General features: G+C 47.8%; 1 protein-coding gene across 1 annotated transcript in view; it reads right to left on the bottom strand.

The window, feature by feature from the left end:
- Positions 1 to 21,955, bottom strand: part of ASB3 (ankyrin repeat and SOCS box containing 3) — a 286,288-nt gene that overhangs the window by 139,720 nt on the left and 124,613 nt on the right. The window contains exons 6-7 of the mRNA XM_082249958.1: positions 8,971 to 9,148; positions 5,306 to 5,503 (exon numbers count right to left, since the gene is read on the bottom strand). Coding sequence (XP_082106084.1) covers positions 5,306 to 5,503; positions 8,971 to 9,148 — 376 coding nt within the window. The remainder of the gene's footprint in view (positions 1 to 5,305; positions 5,504 to 8,970; positions 9,149 to 21,955) is intronic.

Here is a 21,955-nt window from a genome sequence, read left to right on the forward strand (position 1 = left end):
GCTCGGACACTCTTGGTGCCCCCCTGGTGATTGACATAAGCCACGGCCGTGGCGTTGTCCGACTGGATCCGAACCGGGCTGCCCTGGAGCTGCTCGGTCCAGTGAATCAGACAAAGTCTGATCGCTCTCAGTTCCAATACATTTATCGGCAACCTGGATTCTTCCAGGGACCAAAGTCCCTGGACAGATAACTGACCGAGAATTCCTCCCCATCCGGATAGACTGGCATCCGTGGTCACTATCGTCCAATATATTGGCAGAAATGACTTTCCCTGGCTGAGCATCGGAGACCGAAGCCACCAGACCAGAGACTCTCTGGTCTGTTTGCTCAATCGGATCTGATTGTCCAGGGATTCCGGATTCCGATTCCATCTGAGAAGAATCTCTTGCTGAAGACTTCGGGTATGGGGCTGGGCAAATGGGACTGCTTCGAAGGAAGCCACCATCAACCCCAGAACCCTCATGCAAGTTCGAAGAGAAGACCAGCTGTTGGATAGTAACAACTGGACTGCTAATTGAATCTTCCGGAGTTTCCCTATCGGAAGAAAAACTCTTGTCCTGACTGTGTCTAGAATTAGACCCAGATATTCGAGCCTCTGGGTGGGAACCAGAAATGACTTTTGCTGGTTCACCAGCCACCCGAATTCCTGTAAAGAAATCATAGTAATTTCTATGTTTTGTAGCAAGGTCTGAGGAGACTCTGCATGAGGCAGAAGATCGTCTAGGTAACCAAGAATCGATATGCCTCTTTGGCGCAGTAGTGCCAACATTGGGGCCAACACCTTCGTGAAGACCCGAGGAGCCGTGGCGAGACCGAAAGGTAACGCCACAAACTGATAGTGGTTCTCTTCTACGGAAAAGCGTAGAAACCGCTGATGTCCTGCGAAAATGGGAATGTGAAGATATGCGTCCTTGATGTCTATGGACGCTAGGACATCCCCTGTATGCAGGAAGGCTGCTACTGTGCGAATGGACTCCATTCTGAATTTTCTTATGTTGACAAAAGAATTGAGTGCCCTTAAGTCCAGAATTGGACGCACTTTGCCCTCTTTCCTGGGTATTGTAAATAGGTTTGAATAAAACCCCTGAAAACGTTCTGTCCAAGGAACGTGGACTACCACTCCTTGTTGTAGTAAATCCGTGACTGCTCTCCGCAGATCTTCTAAACGATCCGGGGATAGTCGAATATTGGAAGGGAAGAATCGCGACGGTGGGAGAGATTGAAACTCGATCTTGTACCCTGACCTTATGACTTCGCAAACCCACTTGTCCGGGATTCTGGAAAGCCATGGATCCGGGAACCGGCGAAGACGTCCCCCCACCCCAGTTATGGGTGGGGGCGCACCTTCAGGCTTTGGACGATTTATCTTCAGGTCTGGAGGGGGCGGGCTTTTGCTTGTCCGACCAACGTCCCCTGAAGCCTCCTGAAGGAGCTTTGGAGGACTTAATTTTTTCACCCGCGGGACGAAAAAACCTCTTGTGAGCAGAAAAAGAAGGCCCTCGTCTTTGACGAGTTCCTTTACCTTTAACATTTTGCGGTAAAAAGGTGCTCTTCCCACCCGTGAGATCCTTAATGATCTCATCTAAGTTGGCTCCAAATAGACGCTCTCCTAAAAAGGGGATATTAGCCAATGCTTTTTTGGAACCTTGGTCGGCTAACCAACCTTTTAGCCACAGTGTACGCCTGAGAACCACCGCTGAGACAGATGCTCGCGCCAATAATGGAGTGGCGTCTAACGCCGCATCACACACAAACTGTAACCCCTGTATCATTTGTTCCAACAAATCTGATACCGCCTGAGGGACCTCTTCTAAGTCCCGGCGTAACCACTTGGTCCATTCAGTTACAGCCTGCGAAACCAGACCAATAGCAATTATTGGTCTGAAAGCTGATCCAATCAAGGTAAACATGGTGCGAGACATAGCTTCTATCTTGCGATCCACTGGATCTTTAAAAGACGGAGCGTCTTCTAGAGGAATAACCGTGGCTTTATTCAATCTAGCAATTGGTGAATCCACCACAGGTGGTTCTGTCCATTTCTTAATGAGGGTTTCCTCAAACGGATAACGCCTGTTAATGCGTTTAGAAATAGTAGAAGTGCGTTTTGGCAGACTCCATTCTTCTTTGATTGGATTGCCAAAACATTTGGGCAATGGAAAAACCTTCGCCACTTTGATGCGTTTTTTAGTCCCAAAAGGGATTTCAGTTTCAGCTATTTCTGACGGAATACTCTGTAATCTTAAGGTTTCTTGAACAGATACAATGAGTGCGTTTACCAACGCTTCCTCTTTGGCTATGGCTGATGCCGAAACATCCTCCTCACTGTCTGAAGAGACAGTACACGAGACACCAATCCCAGATGAAGTACCTGCAACTGCAGAAATAGGCTCAGAGTCTGAATCCGAGGTTTCAGATAATAAGGGGTTAGGCGGGGGTCGCTTTCTTGCGCCCTGTCCCTGACAAGCCACTTCCACCCGGGACACAAAAGTTTCCATAATAGCTGACAATGATTCAATCGTCAGTGGGGTGCTGGAGGATCCTGCAGACCCCTCGAGGGGATCCGGAGGAGATACATGAGTGGCAGGGTCCATGTTAATTCAGGACACCTTTGCCAGAAAACACAAAAAAAAAACCTTTTTTTTTTTTTTTTATGTGTCTTCCCCCTTAGCGCAATAGCGCCCCTCAAGAGTACCTGCTTCTCGATCCCCACAGAGAGAGAGAGGGACCCCCAAGGCTCACCAACCGATGCAGTGAAGTTTCCCACCAACTGCAGTCAGCGTCTGTCTTTTACAGACTGGAAGGAGCTGTTGCTTTTTCCCGGGTAGAAGGACGTGGCTCCGCCCCCTTTGTACGCCTTCCGGCGTTCCCAGCTCTCCACGAGGTAGCTGGGCTCATGAAACATGGCCGCCCCCATACAGGAGACATTAGACCCCAAAAACATGGCGGCCGGCGTGACCTGAGGAAATACATGCACCTGGTCTACGGCAAAATGGCGGCGGACCGCCAAAATCGTTTTTCCCAGCACATCCACCTGCATCTCTGCTGAGTGGCGATTTATTGATCTACAGGAGATACACTACAAATAAGGTAGAATTATACCTCCTATGTCTGCTGTAATGCTACAGTCTGCTGGGTAGAGTGTTAGCTCTCAAACCAAGTCCACTTCCCACAAACACATACTGTATTTACAAGGGGGACTTTTAGTGTCAGATAAATACTGACCATGTATGGAGGGGCCCATAATTCATACTGCCTCATAACGAGGAAAGAAAAAAGGGAACGTTTACTCACCATACCGAACCGACAGGCACCCTCTCTTCACAATACCCTCTCCACCGGGGTGGGGGGTTGTGGACCACTCCGGACGCCTCGACTCTCTGGTTCCTGGCGTCCAAGCGAGACTTTTAACTCGCAAGGTCAGTCCCTCCACTGGGACTCCGTCGCGGCCGACCCAGCGCGGAGCTCTGGTCTGCACGCGCTCGTAGGCAGAAACCGGGGTGACCACTGGATCTCAACATCCAGCCCGTCGCCCGGCCCCGCATACTTACTTGAATGTGTCGCGGCCGACCAAGCGCAATGCAATGGTCTGCGCGCGCTCGTAGGCCGGCTGGGGTGACCACTAGTGTCGCCCAGTCCGGCGTTCTTGCTTGAAGATCTCACAGGAAAAAAACACTGGAGAAAAACTACCTAAAAAATATTTTTTCTAAAGAAAAAATCTTGCCAGGACCAAAAAGATCCCAGCAAGGAACTTAGGTCCTTACTCCTGACTAGACAGAAAAAAACTGATTCCCTGTAGCAGAGAGAGGGAGGATATACCCTCAGGGACTGCCCCTAAGGTGGAGCCAGAACGTTTTGTCTTTCTGCCTAGTCCTACTCCTGCGGAGACAACATAACCCAGCTCTTGAGAATCAAGAAGACTACGTCTGTCAATGAGCGATAGAGAAATCGGGTTTTACTGGGAGTTAAGGTAAACAAGGAACTGAAACCAGAAGTGATGAAATCCCCGTCGCTTCTGCTTTCTGACGTCCCACATTGGGAGGAACAACATCCGTTCCTCTCACTGTGTGACCAGAGCCGGATGCCAAGAGTCACATCCTTGCCTTACTCCCCAATTCGCACGGGAGAACCCAGTAAAGGCAGCAGCAAGAGGGGGTGTGGACCCTCTCTTGTAAAAGTATTCCAGTGGCTTGCTGGCTGCTAGGAATCGCTGGCACTAAAATATGATATTCCGATCATTATTGCAGCGATGACTGAGATATCACCTTTCCCATCTGAGGACATTTATAAAAATTATGGCAGACGGGAAGTGGTTTAAATAAGCCTAAATTAAAATTGATGGTGTTTTCCCACAGCAGAGGTGCCACAGGTGGGGTGTACATCCAGCCACAGAAGTGAATTGCTGTTTGCCCCTGTACATGTGTAAACGCAGATGCTTCGGTGTTTACATGAATAAGCCCTTTGTGGGGTGAAACACGTTGGGAGTGGGAGGTGGACAGGCAAGAGATGTTGTGAATCCTCTACTAATTACATTAAAACTGGTTTTACATCAGTGTGCGGCCTGTTCATTTCTACTTGACAAACACCAATGTTCTACTTATTCAACTGAAATGAAAACCCTGTCTGACATATAAGGGTTGATATACTGATAATGTTAGGTGCAAAATATGGTGCAGCTCTGCAAAGAAACCATTCAGCTTCTAGTTTTTGTCAAAGCTTACCCTAGCAAGCTGAAGTTAGAATCTGATTGGCTACCATGCACATCTGCACCAGATTTTGCACTCTCCACTTTTAGTAAATCAACCCCATACTTCCCGCCTGTGGTTTAAAGTTTTCACACCAGATGGCATCCCATATATGAACAAATCTGCCTGATAATCAGTATATAAATTGACATTATAATGAAGGCTATTTGCAGGTATCATTTTTCTCCCTTTCCCTGACCTAAACCTGTTGACCGTCTCCATCCCCAGATGCATGGTCATCTTGATCCAAGACCACCCCTATAGTTTACATCCCAACCCAAACATCTTCACAACACTGGCTGCACCTGTGCAGTAGGTCCCAATGGACCTCTATGGGGCTATGCTTCAAGGCTTAAGATGGGAGATGGCCTCATAAACGTCTATAGGAAACTACTGCCAAAGCATAGCCAATGCACAGAAGGTCTTTGCATCTGGTGAGGTAGAAGGTGGGCAAGAAAGGAAAAATATGAAGCTGCATCTGTCAATGAATGATAGAGAAATTTACTTTCAAGCGCATGTATTTTTTTAAGAAGGCAGTGAAACAAAAAAAGAAGTACCGTACCCTTTTTGAATAGCCATACACATTGGTGATTTACATTCAAACATGGCGCACTCCTGAGCCTCCGGGCTGTATCCTCTAGCCAGTAGCATCTCCAGGCATTCCTGGTGTCCTCCATAGACTGCAGAGTACACTGGACTGACCTGACTTTTCCCCGTGTCACAAACCCGATCAGTCACTGTTATCAGCATGTCCAGAATCCTGTAATCATATGTTTAAACACATACAGTAATTATTATTGTCCAACAAAGCCCTATTGTTTGGTCTAATTATAAATCTAGTATATATTCTCGAACATCTTCAGGAATATAAGAATTCAGACCCTTTTATAAGTAAGACAGGCCAAAGGTTAGTTAAATGTAGCTAGACAGGTGACTGCTGCAAGTTTTCAGGAGGAAAAATCTTATGGAAAGCAACATTTACATTTTCTGCATATGGGGAAATGTGTATTTGGCCGAAAGTGTGTGGAGACCCAACAACCAAACCTAGTGTATGTGAGCTTGCTGTACATCCTATTTAAACCATAGGCATTTCTATCATAACATCCTAGATCAGCCTTCCTCAACCATTTTTACCCTTGAAAAGCTCTCTAAATGTTTGTAGGGGTTTCCTTAGACCGGATTTTTTTTTCTTCGTCTACAGTTCATGGTACATTATTACAGTCCGTAGTATTAGTGTGTTGGTGCTCAGTGGCAACATTACCCAGTGTGCTTGTGCTCAGCAGCAACACTAACAGTGCATTGGTGCTCAGGAGCAACACTAAAGCTGGCCCTTTAGCTGAGATCAAGTATAGTATCTGTTCTTATCAGTGTCCAGTAGGGGCACTCTGCTGTCATTCTGGCCTATTTGGCAAGAATGGCTGGCTGTATAGTACCTCTGCTGTCATGAGGGGGGTCCCAAGGATCCTTCCCAACAGTCGAGTAATCTGAATGAGTTGTTCGCCGGGGTTTGAGCATTTCATCCCCCCCCCCTGTCAGCTTCCTCACCTCAGGCATCGTCCAGCCCGGAGGCACATTTGCAGTGAAGGTTCCCGATCTGACCGAGGCAGCTAGTCCATCCACAAGTGCCACACCGTTCAGGATTTACAGGTGGTAAGGCGTTGTCTCTCTGCCTCTGGGTCCTCCTTGCTTTGGAGTTTTCTCCTTTGGTATTACATCTGTTTGCTGAGCACTGCACCTTTGGCACATTATTGGCTTTCCCTGACTAGGAGCTTATTTTAAATTGTTTTTAATAAACTAGTTTGATCATCCAAGATCCCGAGCAGTATCCAAGTTTTTTTGTGCCATTTTGTCCGGGAGCGCCATCATACCCGTTTCTTTGTGTCATTACTTTCTCCTCCCAGTTGGGATCTGGGTTAGGGTAGGCAGCAGCCCGGACTTGGACGTGTTATTCATGGTGGACTCCTTTGGACACTGTCCGACCCCATTGTTCCAGCCCTGTTGTCTGAACCCTGGTACCACAGCGCCAGGATTTTCTGTTTACATTAATCTGAATGAATGTAAACCACACAAGGTGTAGATCGGTAGTACTCCCTTGATGTGAAGGGATCCGAGGGGCCCAGTGCCTCCTGATTTTAGCGATGGTACCTGGTCTGGCCATGGGCTGGGAAGGCAGAGAGCCCATGATGTCAGGCTCTCCTGAGGCGATATCTATCAAGAGGGGGATCTACTGTGCTGATTGGATGCCGGTTCCCGATAATCGGAGGAATATACCCCAACTATTTACCTTGTTTGGGCTGCATGGTCTTTGGAATCCTACAGTCCTAACTGATCTGCAACATTCAACCATACTTCTAAAAAAGAGTACCTATATCTGAAGGCTGGGAGAAAGTACTACATTGCCCCAATAGGTGTTTTGGTGTTGTACACCACTACTCCCCAGTTTTCTGGAAGATATGCTAACAGCTTAATGTTTCCTATTAGCAGCATATATTTGCTATTTATCTTCTGATATAGTAACCTCTGCCACCTAGTGACCCTGACGCCTGCCCAGGAATATATGGTTTGCCGTACCTGTGACCCCACTTGAATGCTGGTCTTCTTGGTCTCTTGTGCCCTGAGGAAGCCCCACTGCGAAACACGTCGGCTTACCGGAGACTGCATTTCTATTATGTCCACAATCACCAATATGGTATTTTGTATGATTACTTCCAATTGGAGTTCTTGATCAAGTTTTATTATGTATCTGTTCAATTTTTAATTGTAATTCAATAAATATGTATTTTTTTATTAAATTGTGTGTCCTATTTGTAGACATCCCTTCTATATTCGGCCCATTTAAAGTCCCACTTTTTCTTTCACATGATTTTTTTTGCAGCCCATGATGTCAGTACCCCTTGGGAGTTGGTCACCCCAACTATGTAACCATAGAAAACAATACAGCTGTGTTCAGATACAAATATATATATATATATATATATATATATATATATATATATATATATCCTGATAATGCTGCAAGGTGTAGCCAGTACTGAAGAGCATTTTTTTCCCAGAAGGAATAAGAAATGTAAAGCTAGACAGTGCAAAGAGAAGCAGTACACTAATGAGCTAATGCCTAATCCCCGAATGGCTCCTTGTGCTGCTTCTCCCTTCCCTTCTCTGAGATTTGCTCTACAGGAACTGCAGAAGACCAAGAGAATACCAGGTCAAATTCGGGTACTGCTTGCATTTTAAGAAATGCATTTAAAGAGGAACCCAGTTGTTTGTAAAAATAAAAATAAAAAAAATAAACTTTATTTGATGGAAAAAAATAAAAATAAAAGTCAGCAGCTAAAAATACTGTAGCTGCTGACTTTTAGTAAAAGGCTACTCACCAGCTCAGGGGATCCAGGGTTTCCATCACCTGGGCTGGTTCTTCATTGGGTCCCTGGCACCCCCATCTTGACTGTGGGAAGCTGGCTGTGACTTCCTGTTGCTTCACAGCCAGCTCCCCCACTGTGCATGCGCTAGAGGTGCTGAGCTTTCTGAATGGTCCCGCAGCCTCCTGGGACTTGTGACATTCCCAGGTGGCTGCAGGCAGGGGGTGGGGCAGTCAAGGGCTGAACTTCTGCTCTTCTTATCTAGGCAAGAAGAGCGGAAGTGGGAGCGGGTTCCTGCCAGAAATAGATACCCACTCCTGGAAAAAAATGGCAGAGGAAGGGGGAGGAGAAGGATGAGCGGAACTTTAATGTATTAATGATTACAGAGCTGCATTAATATGCACGTTATACATGCTTGGAGTTCTGCTTTAACATATAAATAGCAAAGAGGTAGTTTGGCACTGCTAAATGATATTGTATTTGTTAGCATTCTTCAATGTAAAAGCAAAGAATAACTAAAAAAAAGCACTATCATTGTTTTCTTGCTCTATTTTTTTTAGATACAAAATATTAAATGCCCTTCCCATTATAATCCTCCCTCTTTTTGCCCCAATCTGTCTCATCTGTGACACCTAAATGTAATTTGTAGATCCCTTTGCCAAAAATTAAAATGCTTCCATCATTAAATGCCTATTAGAATGGTGCAACACATGTGCCCGTTACAACACCCCAAATGATTCGGATCTATTAAAAAATATTTAGCCAGAATGTAGTAGAAATTACAGTTTTACAGGAAACAATCAAAATTTCTAATTACCTTATGTGATTGCTAAACTCTTTAATTAAACCCAAATATCAGACAACTTACTTGCTGCGGCCCATTTGTGCAGCTGCGTGTATTGGCAGCTGCCAGGCCTCGTCATTGCAGTAGAGGTTTGGATCGGCTCCCTTGCTCAGTAACAGCTCTGTGCATTTCTCATGGCCTTCCTGAGCGGCGATGAATAATGGAGTTGCCTTGTCCTTGGCTTGGCAGTTGACATCAGCACCTGACACATAATAGAGCTTTTAATAGAAAGGCATTTGCAAATCTTTGGAAAATTAGCTTGATGAACAAATATTGCCGTTTTAATGAGGCAGCCACGCTAAGCATATGGCAACATCAAATTTTTTTTTTTCTAACTTAAAGCAGATTTGCATTAGTTTACTTACTGAACGGCAGAAATGAAGATTGCACATACCCATCAAAGAAGGAATTAAAAGGCCAGTTGAATAAAATGTTGATTTATGTAGGAGAACTGCTAATTTTATTCACAAAATATATACGGTTTGTTTTGTGGAGCATGCAAGGATACAAAAAAGAAATACTTTTCATATTTCCCAGGGGTTCTGCTGTACTGTTTGCCTCTGAACATCCACTGTCAGATCTCTGCTGAAGTGTACTTTTTTAGTTTTGGACATAACAGGTAAGGTTTAGAACGGGGATCTCTACTCTATGACCCGTGGGCATTGGTGGCCCACTATGAGATTTTATCTGGGCCACACAAGCCTCAGGCTTCCAATCTGTTAGTCTCAGCTTCTCCCACCCTGCCAAACATCCCACTGCAGACTCCAGCGCAGGACTCTGATGGACACCCTGATGTAAGGAAGGACTCTACTCAATGGGCACCCTGATGTATGGAAGGACTCGGTCTGATGGGCATCCAGATGTAAGGAAGGACTCGGTCTGATGGGCACCCTGATGTAAGGAAGGACTCGGTCTGATGGGCATCCTGATGTAAGGAAGGACTCGGTCTGACTGGCACGCTGATGTAAGGAAGGACTCTGCCTGATGGGCATCCTGATGTAAGGAAGGACTCTGTCTGACTGGCACCCTGATGTAAAAAAGGACTCTGCCTGACGGGCACCCTGATGTAAGGAAGGACTCTGTCTGATGGGCACCCTGATGTAAGGAAGGACTCTGTCTGATGGGCATCCTGATGTAAGGAAGGACTCTGTCTGATGGGCATCCTGATGTAAGGAAGGACTCTGTCTGATGGGCATCCTGATGTAAGGAAGAACTCTGCCTGATGGGCATCCTGATGTAAGGAAGGACTCTGCCTGATGGGCATCCTGATGTAAGGAAGGACTCTGTCTGATGGGCACCCTGATGTAAGGAAGGACTCTGTCTGATGGGCACCCTGATGTAAGGAAGGACTCTGTCTGATGGGCATCCTGATGTAAGGAAGGACTCTGTCTGATGGGCATCCTGATGTAAGGAAGGACTCTGTCTGATGGGCATCCTGATGTAAGGAAGAACTCTGCCTGATGGGCATCCTGATGTAAGGAAGGACTCTGCCTGATGGGCATCCTGATGTAAGGAAGGACTCTGTCTGATGGGCACCCTGATGTAAGGAAGGACTCTGTCTGATGGGCACCCTGATGTAAGGAAGGAATCTGTCTGATGGGCACCCTGATGTAAGGGAGAACTCTGATGGGCACCCTGATGTAAGGAAGGACTCTGTCTGATGGGCACCCTGATGTAAGGGATAACTCTGATGGGCATCCTGATGTAAGGAAGGACTCTGTCTGATGGGCACCCTGATGGGCACCCCTCTGTATGTGGGGACTCCAAATTGTAAGGAGGGCAATCGTGTGAATGGAAAACGGATATAAAGGGTGGGGGGGTGCTCTGATGTGAAAGGTGGGACTTCTGATGTGATGGAAGGCTTCAATTAAATTTCCTTAATTAATTTATAAAACTGATATTTTGTTTTGGTCAATGATAACTTGTAAAATATAACATGTGGCCCATGTACAAACAGGCTGGGAGGCTCCTGGTTTACAACCTTTTTTTTTTTTTTTTCTTTAATTTAATAAATTCTTTATTTATCAAAAGCAGCAGTACGGAATGATAAACGTACATAGTATCATGACGTACCAATTATACCAACCTACATTCAGTATTGTAGTCTCAAAACAGGTAAACCACCGGAGTTTGCAATGCCTAACCACTTAAAGACCAGGCCTATTTTTGACATTTGTTGCTTACAAGTTATAAATCTGTATTTTTTGCTAGAAAATTACTTAGAACCCCCAAACATTATATATATATATATATATATATATATATATATATATATATATATATATATATATATATATATATAAAATACAAGCCAGATGTCAATACAAGCCGACTATTGGCTTTTTTCATCTCACGCTGTCAGTGTGAGGAGAAAAGAAGAAAACCGGAAACTGGCTTGTGCTAAAGGGACATCAGCACTGATAATCTGGGCATTGATTATTAGTGTCCTGATTATCAATGCAGTCCCAACAGTGCCCGCCAGTGCTGCCAATCAGTGCCCATCAGTGTCACCTATTAGTGCTGCCTATCAGCACCACCTATCAGTGCCACCTAATCAGTCCCCCCTCATCAGTGTCGCCTATTAGTGCCCATCAGTGCACATCAGTAAGGGAGAAAAAATACACTGTTTGCAAAATTTTCGGTCTTTTTTTTTCATTTGTTTCGCAACAAATAAAAAACCCGGTGGTGATCAAATACCACCAAAAAAAAAAAACTTTGTGTGGAAAAAAAAAAACGATAAAAAGTTTGTTTGGGTACAGCATTGCATGACCACGCAATTGTCATTAAAAGTGTGATAGTGCTGGAACCTGAAAATGAGCCTGGGCAGGGAGGGGGTAAAAGTGCCCAAAAGACTATGCAAATAGTGTACTGTCCATAGTCTCGGCACAAGCGCTGTCAGGGATACAGCCGTACTGGCATTTCTGCCAGTACAAGTCATGGACGCTCCTGGCTCAATCAACACAGCCCTCTGCTGGCCCGTCAGGGAAATGGCCGTAAGAGAACTGGCAACATTGACAGTAATAGCAATGGTCGTTCCAGCCTCAATTGACACTGCCCTCTGCTGGCCTATAAAAGGTGGCCATAGGAGCAGACTCATTGCTGGATTATCTCTCAGCGTCCTGTGTTCTTGTGCTTCCTGTTTGGACTTCCTGTTGTGACCCGGCTTGTTTCTGAACCATCTGATCTCCTCCTGGTGTTTGACCCTCGGCTTGCCTCTCGGACTTTGCTCTTGCTACTACCTGCCTGTTTTCCCAGTGTATGACCCTGGCTTGCCTAAGGACTCTGTTTCTGCCTGTTCACCTGTGTATGACCCCGGCTCGTCCCTGCTCTGCTACTTACCTTGCTCTTGGACTGATCACCGGTGTTTGACCCTCGGCCTGGCTTTTACTACTCCTCTAGTTGCCTACCTTACCCAGAGTTCCTGAAATCATCTGGTGTTCACCACAGGCGACCTGTGCTACTTGGGACGCTTCACCTCCTGTACCACTTCCAGGGGTGACTCGCACTGAGCTGCAAGGGAAGCCCTCTCTGCACTTCGGCCTCCATCCAGATTGTGACAAGCGCACTTTAACTGGTATGGGAAAGTCTGCATATTTCATTTGGCAGAGAGAAAAGTTAAATTGGTGAAGCATACATTTAGTACAACCAAATCTGCTGATAAGGGCTTGTATACGTGAGCACTTAATGCACAATGCATTTGTGTTTTGAGATTCTACCACTGGGAGAGCTGGTGTCACTCAGGGGAGCCATGGACTGGGAAAGCATCATTGCCTAATATCTGAGTGTGCACAGAATTAAACACTTTTCAATGTGCTTGTTTGTACTGAACCATTCAGTACAATACATCCTTTCACCCCTGGTGCATGACGGGTTGCTTGGAAAGTGCTGGGAGTGCTCCCCATGCAGTATTTTTGATGCTTGTGTGAATAAAGTCTTATTGGTAAGGCTGCCCCAACAGACTAATAAATTGCAAGTAGGTAAAAGTCTCTCTCTAAGCACTACATACTATTCCAACTATAAGTAAATGCAATCAGCGCAGAGAGTAAAAATCAGGGCTACATAAAATCTACAGCTGAACACTAAAAGGTTAATCACAAAACCCATAGCTAAACAAACAACCTGAATAAGTGCAGCGCAATAATCATGAACACATCAATGTTATACAATATAGATAATGGTAAAAGAGAACAGATAAGCCCAAAAGTCCCTTTTAAAGAGAAGGATCACATAAGTGAGATGATGAGTCCAGAGTCCACTTCAGGTGATAGGCCTTCACCTCCTATCAAGCTACTGCGCTCATCTCAAAATTAGACCTCTGTGTCTTTGTAATCACTCAATGGATGTAGTACCGCAACTTCTCAGCCACCAATCCGTGTTCAACGTGTGTAGCCAAGAAACCAGGAGCGATCACAATCCGCCAAAGGAACTCCCCACAGGGAGATAAACATGAGTGACAAAAAAGGCAGAGATCTAAGAGCGATCCATTTGATAAAAAAGCCTCCAATTTATTTTATAATTGCACTTAAAATCATGAAGATAAAACAAGGCAGTAGACAATTACCGTAAGACTCAACACGTACGGAGGGAGGGGCTACCTGCCTGACATCACCCGCTGCCATCTTTCAGCAAGCCCTTTGGACACCGGCTGCTTGTTCCACTGCCTTGTTTTATCTTCATGATTGTAAGTGCAATTATATAATAAATTGGAGGCTTTTTTTATCAAATGGATATTGTCACTCATGTTTATCTCCCTGTGGGGGAGTTCCTTTGGTGGATTGTGATCGCTCCTGGTTTCTTGGCTACACACGTTGAACGTGGATTGGTGGCTGGGAAGTTGCAGTACTACATCCATTGAGCGATTACAAAGACAAGTGCATTAGACCTGCAGGTCTAATTTTGTGAGATGAGCACAGTAGCATGATAGGAGGTGAAGGCCTATCACCTGAAGTTGACTCTGGACTCATTACCTCACTTGTTGTTATCTTCCTCTTTAAAAGGGACTTTTGGGCTTATCTGTTCTCTTTTACCATTATCTATATTGTATAACATTGATGTGTTCAGGTTTATTGCGCTGCACTTATTCATGTTGTTTGTATACTATTCCAACTACTTTTTCTTTTAAGCTCCTGAAAATCTTACCTGTATATCTAGAAAAGTATTTAAAGGCTAAACTCCCCCCCCAAAAAAAATGGATTTTTGTAAAATCTTACCGTAAAATCCTTTTCTCTTAGCTCATTGACAGACGTAGTCCTCCGTGATTCAACACCCTCGGGTTATGCTGCCCTCTACAGGAGTAGGACTAGACAGGAAAGAAAACGTTCTGGCCACACCCTAGGGGCAGTCCCAGAGGGTATATCCTCTCACTTCCTGCTACAGCAAATCAGTTATGTCACAAAGCAGTGTTTAGAGAATTTAACCCAACCCAACTCAAAAACAGAGGGGCGGGTACTACGTCTGTCAATGAGCTAAGAGAAAAGGATTTTACGGTAAGATTTTACAAAAATCCATTTTTCTCTATCGCTCATTGACAGACGTAGTCCTCGGTGATTCAACACCCTCGGGACGTCCCAAAGCAGTACCACAAATGAGGGGTGGGAAAATGGAAATCCAATCCAATCTAGAAGGCCCAACCGGTGCCAACTAGAAGTTTACAATGCTCATCCTCAATGATGAGACTCAACAAAAGTTTTTCAACAGAAAAAAACCCTCGAGGTAGACCACCGGTCTCCTCAAATTGCGGCCTGCAAAACCTTGCGGCCAAATGAGGCATCCGCCGATGCCATCACATCAATCTTATAAAATTTTGTAAAGGTATGTACCGACGACCAGGTGGCCGCCTTACATACCTGGACCACTGACGCCTGATGGCGATAGGCCCAGGAAGTACTGAGCGCTCGAGTGAAGTGCGCCCTAACAGGGAACCGATGACCAGGTGGCTGCCTTACATACCTGGACCACTGACGCCTGATGGCGATAGGCCCAGGAAGTACTGAGCGCTCGAGTGAAGTGCGCCCTAACAATAGAATAAGCCTGTACCACCGTCTGACTGATCCATGTAGATATGGTCGCGGCAGACACAGGCAACCCCCTTCAAGGGCTATCCGTGATCACAAAAAGTGAGTCCGTCTTACGAAAACCACTTTAGGAAGGAAGGATGGATTCGGAAGAAGAACCACCTTATCCCTATGAACCACCAGATCTGTGGAACGACAGGATAATGCGGCCAGTTCTGACACCCTGCGTACAGAAGTAATGGCCACCAAGAAGGCCACCTTCTGGGATAATGTAAGCAAGGGAATCTCCCTAATATCTTCAAAGAGAAGTTTCTGAAGAACCGACCACACTAAATTAAGATCCCAGGCGGTAAGGGTGCGCGCACTGGCGGAGCCAGATGTCGCACCCCCTGGATGAAATTCGGCACCAAGGAATGATTAGCCAAAGGTTTCTTGAAAGAAGATTGCTAACGCCGAAAACCTGACCCTTGATCGTGCTCAAGGATAGTTTCTGCTCAACCCCTTGTTGCAGACAGACCAAAATTCGGGTCACCGAATAGGTATGTGGGGGAAATCCAATAGATTCACACCATGCAATATAAGACTTCCATGTGCTGGAAGTCGCTTTCCTTGCTTTAACTGGAGGTAGGAATAACTGAAGCTGACACTCCCTTGTCCTTCAGTACCTGGGTCTCAATGGCCAGGCCATTAAGCCAGCGACTGTAAAGCAAGATGGAAGATCGGTCCCTGAGACCACAAATCCTCCCTGAGAGGAAGTCTCCAAGGAGCGTCCGCGACTAGCCTCACCAAGTCGGCGTACCAGGCTCGACGAGGTCAGTCCGGAATTTCCAGAATAACTGGAATTCCCTCCACCTCTATCCTGCGAAGAAGTTCCCGCAGCAACTTGAGAGGATGGAAGGCATGCCGTAGCTGATACTGCCCCCACGGGGCGATCAGCGTTTCTGCTGCGTCCGCTAGAGGATCGCGGCGCGAGCTACAAACCTCCGCACCTTCCTGTTAAGCCAAGGTGCCAACAGATCCAAATCCGGGATGTCCCAATGTAGGGACAGCTAGTGAAAAACCTCTGGATGAAGAGGCCATATGCGATTGGATCCGAATCGGGCTGCTCTAGAGCTGCTCGATCCAGCAAATCAGACAAAATCTGATCACTCTCAGTTCCGATACCCTTATTGGTAATCTGGATACTATCGGAAGAAATGACTTCCCCTGGTTGAGCATCGGAGACTTCCTGGTCCGCTCGCTCAACCGGATCCGATTGTCCAGGGAATCGGAATTCTGATTCCATTAAAAAAGAATCTCCTTCAGGAGAATTCGGGTATGAGACTGGGTATACGGTACTGCCTCTAAGAAGGCCACCATCAGTTCCAGCCAATTGACGGACAGCAACATCCGAATCGTTGACTGAACCTTCTGGAGTTTCTCCGCAAGGAGAAACTCTCTTGCCCAGGATGTATCCAACCTTAGGCCCAGATAGTTCAGTCTCCTGGTGGGAACCAGGGATGATCTTTGGGAAAGCGAAAAAACGCTGATGTCCTGCCATGATGGGAATATAAAGATAGGCCTCCTAAATGTCTATGGACGCCAAGAACTCCCCCTGATGCAGGGAGGCCACCACTGTACGGATGGACTCTATTTCTTCCCAAGTCCAGATTTGGACGCACCTTGCCCTCTTTCCTGGGCATTGTGAATAGGTTCGAATAGAACCCCTGAAACCGTTCAATGTTTTAAGGGAAGAATCGCACCGGTGGAAGTGATCGAAACTCGATCCTGTGTCCTCCAGAAGCCGGTGAAGACATCCCCCCCACCCCAGAGATGGGTAGGGGTGCATCAGGCTGTATCTTCAGGCTTGGCTGAGCCGGACTTTTTGTTTAGCCGACCAGCGCCCTTTGAAACCCCTCTAAAGGGGCTTTGGAGGGTTTCGCCTTATCGCCCGCCCTCGCGGAACGAACAACTCTTTATGAGCAGAAAAGGAAGGTCCTCGTTAGTTACGAGGTCCTTTTATCCTAACAGTCTGTGGCAAGACAGCAGGTGGTACCGTCTATCCTATAAAGAGGAATTCCTCAAACGGATAGCACCTAGCCATGCGTTTGGAAATAACAGGGGTTCGTTTCAAAACGACCCCATTTGGGTAAAGGAAAATCCTTCGCCCTTTTTGTAGGCTAACAAGTACCAAAAAGGAATCTCAGTCTCAGCTACCTCTGCCGGTGTAACCTCAAGACTAAAGGTTTCCCGGACGGACACAACTAGTGCATCCACCACTCTTGTGCTATGGCGGAGGCAGAAACGTGCTCCTCACTGCTGAGGAGATATTACCTGAGACAACAGCCCCCTAAGAGGGACCTGCAACTGCATTGACCAGCTCCGAATCCATATCTGAAGTATCTGATAAACAATAGGGGTAGGCGGGGGTCGCTTCTTGACCCCCGTCCCTGACAGGCCACCTCCACCCGGGATATCAAAGACTCCAAAACTGCCGATAATGCATTAAAAATAAGTGGGGTACTGGAGGGTCCTGCGGCCACCTTGAGGGGATCAGGTGGGGATACCTATGCGGCAGGGTCAATGATTATACAAGACACTTGCCAGCGACAAAAAATGACAAAGTAAAAAACTTTTTTTTTTTTTTTGTGTCCCCCAGTCGCAACAGCGCCCCTCAGTGTTACCTGCCTTTTTGGACCCCACAGAGAGAGAGAGAGAGACCCCAAGGCTCATCCCTGATGCACAGAAGTTTTCATCAGCTTGCTCAGTGCTTGTCTTGTTACAGACAGGAAGTCTTTGGCCCTATTTCCTGGGTAAAGGAGGCGGCTCCGCCCCTTAACACGCCTGCCGGCGCCTCCCCCTGGCTCCATGAGGTGTTTGAGTCACCTCAAACATGGCCGCCCCCATGCTGGAGACACGAGGCTACACCAAAATGGCAGCCTCGTGCGATCTACCAGACAATGGCGGCGGCCTGCACAGAATAGCGGCATGTCTGCAGAAGGATCTCGGCCTCACAACCCTTCACCCTCATGGTGGTCAGCGTGGTCGGCGGTCCCGGACCCTGGCGGGCCGTATGCGGTCCGTGGCCGTCGGGAGGCATCTGCTTAGCTGGAGGAATGATCTGGAATGCAGTATACATGTATAGACATCGCCCTGTGGCTACTGACAGGTAGGATACCTTATACTATCACAGTAAAGTTCTAGTACTGCCACTGACTACAATCATTTTCACATTTTTACAATTAGATTGTCCGCTCCCAAACCAAGCCTCCTGGCTTCTTGTACACAAAAATCACACTCAATTAGGGGGATCTGTGACATGTTATAGGATAGAGGGGAACCCATCCTTACCATTACAGAGAGGGGCCCGCGTTCACCACAAGACCCGTCAGGGGGAAAGGGGGAACATACTACTCACCATACCGGAACCAGGCGGGCGCCAACTCCTGACAGTACCCCTCTCCACCGAGGTAGGAGGGCTGTCGACCAATCCGGACGCCGTGACTCATGGTCTTTGGCGTTTCAGCGAGACGTTTAACTCGCAGGGTCAGTCCCCGTCCAGTGGGACTATGTCGCGGCCGACCCAGCGCGGAGCTATGGCCTGCACGCGCTCGTAGGCTGAACTGGGGTGACCACTGGATCTCAACATCCAGCCCGTCGCCCAGTTCAGCTTTCTTGCTTGAAGATCTCACAGGAACACTGGAGAAAAAAAGCTGTCTAAAAAATCTTTTCTAAGAAAAAAATCCTGCCAGGACCGAAGATCCCAGCAAGGTATCTAGGTCCTTACTCCTAACTAGACAGAAAAAAACTGATTTGCTGTAGCAGGAAGTGAGAGGATATACCCTCTGGGACTGCCCCTAGGGTGTGGCCAGAACGTTTTCTTTCCTGTCTAGTCCTACTCCTGTAGAGGGCAGCATAACCCGAGGGTGTTGAATCACCGAGGACTACGTCTGTCAATGAGCGATAGAGAAAAACAGAATTTTTGTAAAATCTTACCTGTAAAATTCCTTTCTCTGAGTCCTCCAACAGTCGCCGCCTCCTCTAAGTCATCACTATTGGGTATTGTTCACCTATCCGTAGGAATAGCTAGGCATATAGACTTAGTCAAAAGACAAAAGGCATTAGCATATACACACCCACGGGGGCTGTCCCATCTGGTCAATACCCCCCCTGCATCACCACTCCCAACTCAGTTTTGGTAGTATAGCAGTAGGTAAAAAGAGGGGCGGGGCGGCGACTGTCGAAGGACTCAGAGAAAGGAATTTTACAGGTAAGATTTTACAAAAATTCCGTTTTCTCTTACGTCCTCCGACAGTCACCGCCTCCTCTAAGTCATCACTATTGGGATGTCCCAAAGCAGTATACACATGAGGGGTGGGAGCCGCAACCGTAGAAAAGGCAACGCAGTACCCACATCAGAGAAAGGAATCTTACATGCACCGTAAGAACCAACCGGGCAACAGAAAAAAACAATGACCAACAGGAGCAACAGCCCAGGAAAGCAAATGCCAACAGCCAGGGACCCAGAGAAAAAAATGCAAGGGTCCATCATGGCACAGCCGCACTGAGAACTTTGCGGCCAAAAGAAGCATCAGCTGATGCCAGAACGTCTACTTTGTAGAACTTGGAAAAAGTGTGCACCGACGACCAAGTCGCCGCCTTGCACACCTGGGCCACCGAGGCCCAGGAAGTACTCAAAGACCTGGTAGAGTGCGCCTTAACAGGGAAGGGCGGAACCCGTTCCTTCAAGACATAGGCCTGCTCAACGGTCTGTCTGATCCACTTGGCAATGGTCGCTGCCGATGCAGCCATGCCCTTCCGAGGTCCCTCAAGAAGGACAAAGAGAGAGTCCGCCTTCCGAAAGGATTCCGTAGACTTCAGGTAAACCCTGATCGCCCTGACAACATCCAAGGAATGCAAAGCAATCTCCTTAGGATGTTTAGGCTTCGTACAAAGCGAAGACAGGACAATTTCTTCATTAAGGTGGAACTCAGTGATCACCTTGGGAAGAAAGGACGGGGGTGTTCTCAACACCACCTTATCCTTGTGGATTATCAAGTAAGGAGAGCAGCAAGACAACGCCGCCAGCTCCGACACTCTGCGAGCCGAAGTGATCGCCACAAGAAAAGCAGAGGTAACGATATCTCCCTGATATTTTCAAAAGAAGCACGCTGCAATGCGGACAGGACCAAGTTCAAGTCCCATGGAGGTAAAGGCTCCTTCCTAGGAGGAGCCAAATGTCGCACACCTTGAATGAATGTGCGCACCAAGGAATGAGACGCCACAGGGCGTTGGAGAAAAAAGGACCGCCGGTGCTGACACCTGGCCCTTTATAGTGGCAAGCGCCAGGCGCTGGTCCACTCCAGACTGGAGGAAAGCCAAGATTCTCGACACCGAGTAAGAACGAGGGGAAAACCCCCTGGACTCACACCAGTTGAAGTAGGCTTTCCAGGTACGGTAATAGATCTTACCAGAGGAAGATTTCCTAGCCTTGATCAGGGTAGGGATAACCTCAGAGGATAGACCCTTGTCCTTCAAGACCTGGGTCTCAACAGCCAGGCCTTTAAAGCCAGCGACTGTAAAGCAGGATGGAAGATCGGACCCCGAGACAGGAGATCTTCCCGCAAAGGCAGACGCCACGGAGACGCCACTGCCAGCTGAACAACGTCGGCGTACCAAGACCGGCGAGGCCAGTCCGGCGCCACCAGAATCACCATGTGCGGTTCCGAGATCAATCTGCGAAGGAACCGGGATAGTAACTGAATCGGAGGAAAGGCGTACATCAGACGATACTGATGCCAAGGGGCCACCAACGCATCCGAGGCGTCCGCCAACGGGTCGCACGTTCTTGCCACGAACCTTTCCACCGTTCGGTTTAGCCGGGATGCGAACAGATCCACGTCTGGGGATCCCCACTTCGCACACAGCATCTGAAAGACCTCCGGGTGTAGGGACCATTCCCCCTGGTCCAGGGTCTGGCAGCTCAGATAGTCTGCCTGCCAATTCTCCACACCCGGAATGTGAACTGCCGAAATCGCCGGGACATGAGTCTCGGCCCAAGACAGGATGTCGGTCACCTCCCGAGCTGCTCGAGCACTTCTGGTGCCCCCCTGGTGGTTGATGTAAGCCACCGCGGTAGCATTGTCCGTCTGTACGCGAACAGGCAGGCCCTGGAGACGGTCCGACCACTGGAAGAGACAGAGTTTTATCGCTCGTAGTTCCAGCACATTTATCGGGAGGGAGGATTCCTCCTCCGACCAAGTGCCCTGGGCAGACAGGGTGCCCAGGACTCCACCCCAGCCCGACAGGCTGGCATCCGTGGTAACCACTGTCCACACCAACGGGCGAAAGGACTTGCCTTCCGCCACCGACGGGGACTGGATCCACCACAGAAGAGCCAATCTGGTCTGGCGACTCAAGGAGACATCCAGATCCAAGGACTGAGGAAGTCTGTCCCACCTGGCCAGGATCTCCGTCTGGAGAGCCCGCGTGTGGAACTGGGCAAAGGGAATCGCCTCGAAGGCCGACACCATCAACCCCAGGCCCCGCATGCAGGTCCTGAGTGACGAGACGGATTGTCCCTGAGGGACCTGATTTCGTCCCGCAAAGTCCGGAGCTTGTCCTCCGGCAAGAATACCTTTGCCTGAGCAGAGTCCAGAACCATTCCCAGATAGCGAAGGCGAAGCGACGGAGACAACGCTGATTTTTGAACGTTGATGGTCCATCCGAACTCCTGGAGCGTCTGTACCGTGATGGACAGATCGCGCACAAGGTCCTGACTGGCACGCGATCTCAGAAGCAGATCGTCCAGGTACCCCAGGACCGCAATGCCCTGGGCCCGCAGCAGGCCCAGGACCGGCGCCAACACCTTGGTAAACACCCTGGGTGCCGAAGCGAGACCGAACGGTAACGCCACAAACTGGTAGTGGTCCTCTGCGATAGCGAACCGAAGGTACCGCTGATGACCCTCGAAATTGGGGATGTGCAGGTACGCATCCTTCAGATCTATCGAAGCC

The sequence above is a fragment of the Pelophylax lessonae genome (genome assembly GCF_965119305.1).
Source record: "Pelophylax lessonae genome assembly, chromosome: 3".
Taxonomy (NCBI): domain Eukaryota; kingdom Metazoa; phylum Chordata; class Amphibia; order Anura; family Ranidae; genus Pelophylax; species Pelophylax lessonae.